Source organism: Xiphophorus hellerii, chromosome 10 (assembly GCF_003331165.1).
Source record: "Xiphophorus hellerii strain 12219 chromosome 10, Xiphophorus_hellerii-4.1, whole genome shotgun sequence".
In the NCBI taxonomy this organism is placed as follows: domain Eukaryota; kingdom Metazoa; phylum Chordata; class Actinopteri; order Cyprinodontiformes; family Poeciliidae; genus Xiphophorus; species Xiphophorus hellerii.
This window is the reverse complement of record NC_045681.1, coordinates 235,639-246,674: the sequence shown is the minus strand read 5'-3', so window position 1 is coordinate 246,674 and position 11,036 is coordinate 235,639. Positions and strand designations below refer to the sequence as shown.

The following is an 11,036-nucleotide window of genomic DNA, read 5'->3' as shown; positions in this document are numbered from 1 at the left end:
TATATGTAATTTTATTCTCTTTTTTATGGAAGAAGTTTATCAATATAACTTGATTTTATATTGACGGAAATCTGAAGATGTGCAGATAAAAACTGATTGAAGAATTTGATACTGAACTAAACTGAAACGAACTGAACACTGAACTGAAACAAACATTGAACTGAACTGAATACTGAACTGAACACTGAACTGAAACGAACCGAACACCGAACTGAACCGAACTGAACACTGAACTGAAACGAACTGAACACTGAACTGAAATGAACTGAACACTGAACTGAATTGAACCGAACTGAACACTGAACTGAAACGAACCGAACACTGAACTGAACCGAACATTGAACTGAACTGAACTGAACCGATGTTTGGTGGGGGTATGTATAATTGTGACCTGATGATTTCCATCATCAACTGAATCCTGTTGAAATATTACGGAGTTTGTGTAAACTTGTGTTTGAATATTAAACCTTTATTGTTTCAAGCAAACAAAACAATGTGAGTTCAAACAGGTTGATTGATCTGATTGAGGAAGAGGAAGAGGAAGAGATGAAATGAATCAAAGGTTCAATCAGGTTTTCTGCTTCACTGAAGCTACAAATTGAGCAGCTGAAACATATAAAGTCTGCTGTGATACAAAGAGCCGTTTCTATGGTTACACAGGAAAAATGATAAAATACACAGCCGGTCAATTCAATATTTAGTTTGTAACACGTTAGTAAAAAATGACTAAATCTTTAGTTTGGATCTGTGACGTTATTGTTGGAGCAACATGGAGGAAATATGACGGCAACCAATTATTTCTGTTCATTTTTTACAGTGTAACTGGACAAACAGCGCCCCCCAGAGTCCATATTTAGTTATTAATATGATAACAAAGACTCGGTGCCTCAGTCCCAAAGCAGCGGTTCTACAGCCGGCTGTGGACCGGGTCGGCCTGCGGCTGCAGCCGGGTTCTGGAGGCCAGCGCCGCCTTGCGGGTCATGGTGCTGCAGCGCACCAGGATCTCCTGGGTGTCGGGTCTGCGGGGGACGCCGGGGGCCGGGCCCGGCTCGCTGCCTTTGGACCCGGCCGACCCGGAGCTCCCGGTGCTGGACCTGGAGGAGCGGGTCGGGTCGGTGCGGCCCGGCTCGTCCCTCAGGCTGGAGGAGGACGAGGCGCTGCTGGAGGAGAAGCTGGAGAAGATGGAGTCGTTGCTGTGGGATGCGGCTGATGAAGATGATGATGATGATGATGGCGCGGCGGCGTCCTGCAGCCAGCTCTCTGACAGCACGTCCAGGGACTGCGCTCTGGGGAGCCGCTCCGGCACCGCGGACCCCCGCCTGGAGCCCGGCTCCTGGTTCTGGACCGGCTGGGAGGAGCGGGAGCCCCGGGCGCCGCTGGAGGCCAGGTTGAGGGAGGAGCCGTGCAGGTGGCGGCCGTGCAGCCCGCGCCGCGGGTTGCTGTAGGGCTGCAGGTACATGGAGGGCAGGTAGCCCACCCTGCCGCCGCACCTGGAGGGGGCGGAGTCAGAGTTAGATCTGACAAACACAGAGCAGCAGGACCGATCGATCAATCAGGACCCATCGATCAATCAAATAGTCCTCCTCTAATTTAGTAATTACTCATTTAAAATGCCGTTTGAGCCGGAAACTGTGAACACATAAACATTTCAAATGAAAAGCATCTCAGTCTGTTCATCTGTTCACCAGAACTCCACCGGTTCGGTTCTGGTCTAAAATCTCCTATTAATATCAAGTTATTAATCTAGAAAATAATCCGCGGATCATCCAGCCGCTGCACCGATTCTCATGTTTGACCAAACCGCCACTAGAGGGCGCTGTCACTGGCGTAAGGAAATAAAGTGTTGATTTTATTACTTCAAAATGTATTTAATAATGTGTTCATTTCTGAATGCATTTAAATGTTCTGTAAGATGATCTGAAGTGGTTCTGAAGTGGTTCTGTACCTGACCAGCCACCAGCCGTCGTCAGACTTGCGCAGCGCCTCGACCACGCAGCCGATGGCCACGCCCACCTCGTCGCTCTTGGAGGTGGAGTAGTTCCTCACGGCGCAGTACAGGGACCCTGAAGGCAACACACAGACCACCCGTCAACATCTCAGGAGGTTCTGGACAGAGTCCGGTCCAGGTGATGAAGAGTGACTCACCTCCCAGGAATCCTCCCTCCTCTTCCTCTTCCTCGTCACAGAGCTCCAGGTAAGGCGCCGGAAACCAGGCTAACTGCTTGTCCTCGCTCTCCACCAGCCACCACCCTGCAGGCAACGGGCAGTTAGCAGTTAGCATGCTGCTGCCGTGGCCTCAACTCATATTGTACACAGTAAAATGTTAACAGCAATAATTTGGTTTATTGAGCCATATATTTATTTTCCAAACTAAATATTTAATTTGAAAACTAAACATTTAGTTGGGAAATAATATTTATTTTCTTAGCTGAATATTTAATTTGGAGCAAAATGTTTAGTTTGAAAACTCCACATTAAATATTTAGTTTGGAACAACTGTTCAGTTTTTACAGTGTAACGATGAGCTTCATCATCTGACCTGCCGGGTCTTTGATTAGGACGTCCAGCTTGTCGTCGGCAGCCGCCTTAAAGGTCCGATTCTTGGTGTCTCTGGTCTCGTACGGCGCCACGCAGCGGTACGTCTGCGTCACGAACGGATGCGTCACGCTGTCCACCTGCTGGCGCCGCGCGCCGCCCGCTGCGTCCTGCGCCTCGTCAGACATCAGGATCATGACGCTGCAGCAGACCACGTGTTAGAAACGGATCAAAGCGGCCGCCGGAACCCGACCGGAACCAGAACTTACGTGTTCTTAGTGAAGTCCGTCTGCAGGTCGTGATCTCTGGGCGTGAAGAACCGGGTGACCTCTGAACTCAAGGTCACGGTCTGATCGCAGCGCAGCAGGTCCTCGCAGTAACTCTGCAGGAAGCTCATCTGCCTCACCGACTTCCTGGATCCGGTCTGCTGCAGGCTGCTGCGCCGGGCCTTCCCTGGACCAGAACCAGAACCAGAACCAGTTAACAACCAGAACAAATCTAATAAAATCAACTAAAGATGAAACAATCTGCAGATGAAAAATGTTCAACATCTCAATCAGCTGAGGCTCGTTTGGTCAGTTATTTTAAATAACATAAAGCAAACATGAAAGATTATTTTCTGCATCGAGAATGTTTTCATCATAAGTAATAAATCATCACAAATAAAAACTTTACAGCTTCGAATTAATGAGTTACTGAAATAAATAAACTTTTCATTAATGTTTGAATTTATCCTTCTATCTTCAGATGCTTTAATTCAACATTTAGTTTCTATTTTTATTTGTTTTTAATGAGTTTATTGAAAACTAGATTTACTAATTCCTTATAAAACAGATCCAGGTTCTAATCTGTAAAAATGGTGAACTGCTCCTTTTTCTCCACCTACTGACTTTTATTGTCATAAATCATAAGATCATAAAACATTTTCTATATTTTCTTCTCCAGGCTGGATTTATTGTTTGCTCACCGGAGAACTTTGGGATTTTCCTGTCGTTCTTCCTGAAGGGATTAAAGTTTGGAAATCTTTTCTTCAGCTGCGTCTGTTGGAGAAATTTAGTATTGAAATGATTTTTATTTGACTGTTTTTAATTTCTTTTTATTATTATAAACTAAATAAAAACGAAAATGATTTCATGGTTTGCAGCTCGGATTTTTCCTGACTTACATGAAATGACCGGAAGTCCTGGAAGGACCTGTAGATGATCACTTCCGACTCATCGGACCAGAGGACGGACAGCATGAAGGTCTGAGGAGGAGAGCTGATTATTTTCTGACATGAAATGAATAAATAAAACCTTTGTGAGGTTTTAACCAACCTTCAGTCTCGGCTTCTCTCTGCGGACTCCTCCAACCAACCTGACGCTGATGACGTAGCGCTGATCTCCGGTCATCCTGCCGCGGTTCTGGTTCTGGTTCTGAGGTCAGTGGCTGCCGCTGAGGATGAGGAGGATGAAGGTGAGGATGTGAAGCTCCAGCAGCCGCATCTCCTCTAGTTATGTGAAACAAAGAGGGCGGAGCCAGGATGCAGGGGGGCGGGGCGTCAGCAGCAGCAGCACCGCGGGATGACGTCACACAGGTGAGGCACCAACCTGCAGCAGAGACCATAAACATCTCCAACCGGGAAACAGCCGCTGTATGAGACGGAATATGCAGAAGAATAAGGAAACAAAAATGTTTCAAACCATCGTTCATATTAAAACCAACATGGCGGCTGTGACGAAAATATAAAGCCTGAAATATTTCATACAAAAGAAAACATGTTTAAAATGAGGTAAAAGTAAAATCTGAAAAAGATTTAAAAAATAAAATGATGTTAAGAAGAAGAAGCATATTTAAAACTGAGCTCAAACATAAATAAACTAGTTTAGTTTATTGTTTCAATAAATGATGAAAACATAAATTCATCACATTCAGCCGCTGACATCACTGCTGCTGTCATCCAGCGCCAATAAAACCGCTCACCTGTGTGTGTGTGTGTGTGTGTGTGTGTGTGTGTGTGTTAGCAGGTGTTTCTTCAAAGGGCTTATCGCTGCTCTCATCAGGTGGATGTGAAGCCCCTGCTGTGAAGGGATGCCAGCATTTATCACACACACACACACACACACACACACACACACACACCCACACACACACAGGCGGCACGTGCTGCGGCGTTGAATGTCGGGTTTGTGAAGCTTTGAACCTGAAACACGTGAGGTTTGGACATCATGGGAATTATCTTTCACTTGGATTTTAGGTTTGTAAATTAATCAAATAAATTCTGTTTTTGGGGTAAATTTGGTCAAACTTTCTTCTGATTATTGACTGATTATTGATCACAGCGGGGTCTCCACCCTGCGGCTGTTTGGCTCTTTGTATCTTTGGCTCTAATAAATAATTTTAAGTATAGATATAATAATAACATGCAAGTTTTGCATTTGCTTAATCGTTCAGTTTTTCTTCTCATTAGCCTTTAAACTATATTATGCTTTTGGGAAAAACATCCATGTTGCAAATCTCTTGTTTTTATTTATTTCCAGACATGAAAATAAAAATAACACATTTGCTTTGAAGTTGTTTTGCACTGCAGAGGTTGCAGATCTCAGATTATCTGATGAATTATTATCTGAGCCATAACTCATCACTGTCTGCTAAAGCAGTTTTCATAGTTAATCTGACAGAACTGATCTGTAATCTGATCTCTTTCTGCAGCAGAGCCTGCAGCGTCTAGACTTTATCATCTTCATCACATCAGAAAACTTTCACTTTGTTTTGAAAAACCGATTTTTGATCTCAAACCTGCTTAGATAAAGTTATTATTATTATTAGGGAGAATAGAAGAACAAACTCAAACTCTGGATGTGTGCAGGATAAACCCCTAGAGAAATGAGAGTTCAGACCCGACCCACTGGACCAGTCATTCTTGGGAACCAGCAGAACCAGTTTGGCTACTGGTTTCCCTCCCGCTGTAGAACAAAAGAGAGGAATGACTGGATCTGCATTCAGTATTCAGCAATACAAGGCGTTCTATTGTTCTGCATTCTTCTCAAACATGATCTGATTTTCTGGAAGCATAAAATACCTGAAGGTTTTCTGACCTGATCAGCCGAGATCAGAAACAACAGATTCACCAGAAACATCTGGAAACACAAACCTTTCAAACATCCATCTGTATTTCTCACTGCTGCAGTCAAACATGTTGTGTCTGTAATAAACATGTTTAAATATTTATCATAAAAGGGATTTTTATTGTTGATTTTTCTGTAACTTCATGTTGAGTGATAAAAGTTTGGACTGGAAGATAAAATCAAACTACAGAACGAAGTCTTCAAATTTTATGGCATGGTAATTGGCATAGAAGCACAATAAAAGCTGATTTGCAGGAAAGAATGGCCTAGTCAAAGTCCAGTTGATGGGGAGGATGGTGATTCCTGCTCAGATCTGTCAGGCTGGGAAACTGCAGATCAAACTTCCTCCTAGTCAGAGGGTCAAAGGTCATCCATGCTAGACCTTTCCAGCCAGCCTCATTCAGCACAACAATGACTGATGGAACAGGAAGTGATGTCACTGTCAGAAACTCCAGGAAAGAGAAGCTGAGAAACATCTTTGAGTTCAGGTTTAGTTCAGGTTTAGTTCAGTTTTAGTTCAGGTTTAGTTCAGGTTTAGTTCAGTTTTAGTTCAGGTTTAGTTCAGGTTTAGTTCAGGTTTAGTTCAGGTTTAGTTCAGTTTTAGTTCAGGTTTAGTTCAGGTTTAGTTCAGTTTTAGTTCAGGTTTAGTTCAGGTTTAGTTCAGGTTTAGTTCAGTTTTAGTTCAGGTTTAGTTCAGGTTTAGTTCAGTTTTAGTTCAGGTTTAGTTCAGGTTTAGTTCAGGTTTAGTTCAGTTTTAGTTCAGGTTTAGTTCAGGTTTAGTTCAGGTTTAGTTCAGGTTTAGTCATAAACATTTGATCTCCATAAACGTCGCCGTCTGACCCTAACTTTCCATAATCTGAGGCTTTTGTAATAAATTTGACCTAAAAAACCAAAACATGTTGAAATAAATGAAATTTTTGCCGTAATAATTTAATCTGGATCTGTTCTGAGATTATCTCTAATATGAACCTGGAGATGATCTGAGTAAAAACCAACCTGTTCCTCCCTCTGCAGCAGCAGCTGATACCTGGCACTCAGGATGACCTTTGACCTGCTCTGGTTCTGGACTCAGTTGTCCAGAAAGTGTTGATAATTACAGTAAATTTATGATGTAATAAAAGAGGCTGGTTTGAATAACTAATTTAATCTTTTACCAGCTTTTATCTTAAATCTAAAATGTTCTGGAACATTTAAAGGGAATAAAATAAAGAAAAGATCAAACCTGCTCATAATTTCACTTTTTCTATCTAATCTTCATATTTGTTCATTTTCTTCAGCTGATTAGAAGGAAGCAGTTAAAAACACTGCAGGTGTTTCCATTCTTAACCAAACTTAATGATAACATTTATCTATAGCATGCAAAGTCTTTTACTCGATGCAAAAATTGTTGATATTGTGATTCTATGAATGCGTTTTATTTTATCACTTTAGAGTCAAAAGAAAGTTTCCACCATAATATACTAAATAGTTTCATATTATTTTTTCTTCTGTATAAAACTCTACCAACACAAAGTGTCTCAGAATAATATGTATGACACTGTAAAAGCAAAAATGTGAATTTTTGCTTGTATCTGTTTAACAGCCCTGGTTGTAAGAACCAGGGCTGTTATTCCTCTGTGAACCTAATTCATTTGTTTGTTGTTGATTTTTGCTTAATTAAGTTTCTTATGCATACATTGTAAATGGTTTTTATTATAGTCTATTATGTTGCTTTTCATGTCTCCTTATTTCTTTTATATAATTGATGAAGAGAGGTAGATATTATTCAGAACGTGTAATGGTCTTGTTTATGTCATTTAATTAGCTCTACATTGTTAAGAAAATAAAAAGTATGGTGTTTTATTAGAAAATTAATTTTTCATGGTGCCAATAATGCCGGGATTAATAATAAATAATAAAGACTTTGTGGTATTCTGATTTAGTAATGTAATTATATTAGTTGTGTTACCATCACCACGCCACTAGAGGCAGTATCAGACCCGAAAAGATGCAACTAAGGAGCAGATTTAAAAGTTCACAGAAAGCTACAGAATCTGTTAAAAACTGTGAGCTGAGCTGAAGTAAATAAAAGAGAGAAGCTCAAATACATGCTGAGAGTGAAAATCCTCCCTAAAGGTGAAAATATATCACAGATTTTAAAAGAAAATAAAAACGGGAGACCGTGGATAATATAGGAAATAGCGCCCCCTTCCTTCCGGAGTGCAATGGTCCCATTTCCAAATAAGCTATGAGACTGACAGCGGTCTGTCCCAAGTACACCTGCAGCGAGGTGGACTTGGTGTCCCAGGAGCTTCGTCTCAATATTCTCCCATACAGAAGCTCAGAGCGGACAAACTTAAACAATGCTTGAAAAGCAGAAAACTCAAAGTGAGCAGGAAGAAGGCAGCGTCGGTTCAAAGGTTAGTTATTTTCTGGATACGGACAGTGTGAAAGCTAACACTCGCTAGCACTAACTTATCTGGGCCTTCTCTATCAAGTTCCTGCTCTGTAATCAGTTTGGTAAAAATATTGATTCGTCAATGCTTTTCCGTTAATTTTTCCTATTAAATATTAATTCAGAAAACGTGTGAATCGGTTAAATCTCCTGTCGCAGTTTGGTGAACAACACTGCCGCCATATCAGCTTGGCGTTATGAAACAGTTCTTCTTCTTGAGTTTATTTGTGGTTAACAAACAACTATTGGTGGGCAATAAATTGTACATATTAATAACTCGAATCAGGCGATCAAACTAAATCGGCTGTTCAGACGTTTCCCCCCCAACAGGGAACTTCCTTGTTCTAAATTTAGTATTTTGACGTCATTTGCGATCAGTACCATTAGTTAGATGGCTACTTGTGCTCTTATTTTGAAGTCTGAAAGCAGCGGTTCCGTTTCCTCTTTTGGTTTTATCTCCTTTTCATTCAACCTTATTGAGCAAATCTCTAGCAAACATCAAAGGAAGATGACGGCACTTACATGAACAAACAACCAGGAGTTAATTAAAGAAATAAATGCAAATATTCATATTTCTGAATCGTTTTGAAAGCCTTTTTGTCCTCATGACGCACGTTGGGAATCAACACGGTGGTAGTTAGCGCTTTAGCATTAGCTTCTGATAAAAGACCATGTTAATGTAGCGCTTTAGAATTAGCAGAGCTAATTTGTAAGATTAGGACTTTATCTGACATTTTCTGTACAGGAAGTTTTAATTAAAACCATAACTGATAAAAGATGGAAGTGAAATAGTTGTTGCTCCTGTTTTCTGATTATGTGAGTTGTTTTAGTGTCACTTTAATCTGCAGGAGAGATAACGTCTGGCTACCGAGGAAATAAAAGACGTGACGTGAAGCTGGCACCTTTTGTTCTGTGCTGCAGCCGTTATTTCTCGTCTGTGCAATAAAAATGTTTTCTGTCCAGGTACAGGCGCGGCTCTGACTGCTTGTGAAACAATGAAAACCCTGAAGGAAGCTGCTTGGTAAATTTGTTTTCTCGAGCTGCGTTTCCTTGATTTGGTGGCCCAGGATGACGGTGAGGAGGTCAGACCAAAGGTCACCATGAGTCAAACGCTTCCCAAACAGTCCAGAGATCAAACTGGATTTCTCTGCCTGGAAACCGGATCATTAAGACCGACACAGATCCACTTCTCTCTGTTTGGCCTGAAAATGACTCAGCTGCTCTTTATGAAAGGTTTGACCTCTGACCTGCAGGTCGCTCTTCATCATGGAGGCGTTTCCTGAGGCATTTGTTTTCTGGTTATGAAAATAATTCTGCGTCCTTCATTTCCAGGAATAGACCCAACCCCACGTTTCACCTGCAGTGAGTCAGAGCAGCGCAGCGATTCCCGACAATCAAATACTGTAAATGTGTCCAGTTACAAACCAGTCCGACCAGTCTGACCAGTCCGGTTCACACAAAGCACTTCAGGAACAATGAAGTGGTTATCAAGTTCTGCTTTAAGTTCAGTTTATTAATTAAATGATTCTCATACCAAAAATACTTCAGGCTGTTTTCAGCCTGCTGTTGGCGACTCGCCAGGAAGGAAGCGGCGTCTGGTCCGGCGATGGCAGCATCAGGCTGTGGGCCAGAAATATCTCAGTTTCATCATCCAGAACCGAAACGTCTGAAAACAGGACAGACCAAAACACAAACCGCAGCCCCTCCAGGCAGACGCCCCTAAATAAAATCATCAAACATCAACTCCAGACAAGAGGCCATGATTTAATTTGTGAAAAGTTTTGACAGGTTCGGACCCGGTTCTGATCTGGTTCGGACCCAGTTCTGACTCAGAGACACGAATGTCTCAGAAAATGAAACCAAGCAGAACTGAGTCTGAAATATTCAAGTCATGAAAATGTGAATGAATCCATGAATCGCATTAATATTTAGTTTTTATTTCTTTGTTTTAATTTGGTTTCCATGTTGCTCAAATAGTTTGTGTGGTAATTTATTTTATGTTTTTGTAAAGTTTGTAAGAATGTTGAAGCGGTTGATTTGGATTTTGCTTTTTCTGTAAAATAATTTAGTTTTTAACGTTCGGTTAGAAAATCAGTGAAAATAACGAAGAAACAACAAAACAAGGAAAACCAACAAAAGGAAATCTGGGAATATTAAAACTAAATGGCTTTGACAGGAATCAGTCCGGTTTCAGATCTTTCCATTGATTCACAGATGGATTCAGGTCTGGACTTTGACTAGGCCATGACTCTAACATCTCTGGCTGCTCGTCCTGCTGGAAGCTGAACTTTGACCCTGTCTCGACTCATTTCCAGGTTTTCCTCCAGGATTTTCCTCAATTAGCTCCATCCATCTTCCCACAGCATGATGCTGCCACCACCATGTTAGGACAGAGCCTGTTTTGTAGAGTGAAACGTTCAGTATAGATCTGTGCTCAGGTTTTCTTCAGATTATCTGAACTTTACATTTTTATTCTTTTTTAATTTGGAAAAAATAAAATCATGCGTTATTTTTTCATAATTATTTGATGCTTTTAGTTTTCTCAGAAAATCTCACTGAAATGTTTGAGGTTTGTCCAGCTGTCGGGATTAACCAGCGCAGGCAGAGCAGACTGTGCTGCCACCTAGCGGGCGGACTGAGCGGCGCAGCCTCTGTTCTGCTCGCTGAGCCAAATTAATCTCATGAATATTCATCTGATATTTGATCTGCTGAGCCTCTGCAGACCCAGAAAACCTTTAAATGGCCTTTAACTCACCACCATATTTTGATTTCTAAAAGCATTTAGAAACTTCACCTACTTCTGAAACACTTTGTTTTCTGTTTACTTAAAAATCCTTTTAATCTTACTATATTTACAGTGAACCTTCTTTATGTAGCTAGAAAGAAAAGTGAAGGAATATGTTGTTTTCTTCCCCTGTGAACATTTTGGGGCTCCAGGTCCTGACAGCCTCATGTTGGCA

General features: G+C 41.4%; 1 protein-coding gene across 1 annotated transcript; it reads right to left on the bottom strand.

The window, feature by feature from the left end:
* Positions 1 to 448: 448 nt before the first annotated feature.
* On the bottom strand, positions 449 to 4,017 carry noxo1b (NADPH oxidase organizer 1b). Its single transcript, XM_032573360.1, has 8 exons — positions 3,852 to 4,017; positions 3,701 to 3,781; positions 3,503 to 3,575; positions 2,805 to 2,988; positions 2,540 to 2,736; positions 2,146 to 2,250; positions 1,946 to 2,063; positions 449 to 1,490 (listed from the first exon to the last, which is right to left on the bottom strand). Exons 1-8 carry the CDS (start codon positions 3,924 to 3,926, stop codon positions 908 to 910), a joined length of 1,416 nt encoding a protein of 471 aa, XP_032429251.1. The 5' UTR covers positions 3,927 to 4,017; the 3' UTR covers positions 449 to 907.
* Between the last annotated feature and the right edge of the window lie 7,019 nt (positions 4,018 to 11,036).

Coding starts and splice junctions, on each gene's coding strand:
- noxo1b (XM_032573360.1), bottom strand. CDS start 3,926: ATGACCGGAGATCAGCGCTACGTCATCAGCGTCAGGTTGGTTGGAGGA. Junction 2,989..3,502: donor GAAAATCCCAAAGTTCTCCG/GTGAGCAAACAA, acceptor GTTCTGGTCCAG/GGAAGGCCCGGCGCAGCAGC. Junction 2,251..2,539: donor CCTAATCAAAGACCCGGCAG/GTCAGATGATGA, acceptor CGTTGCCTGCAG/GGTGGTGGCTGGTGGAGAGC.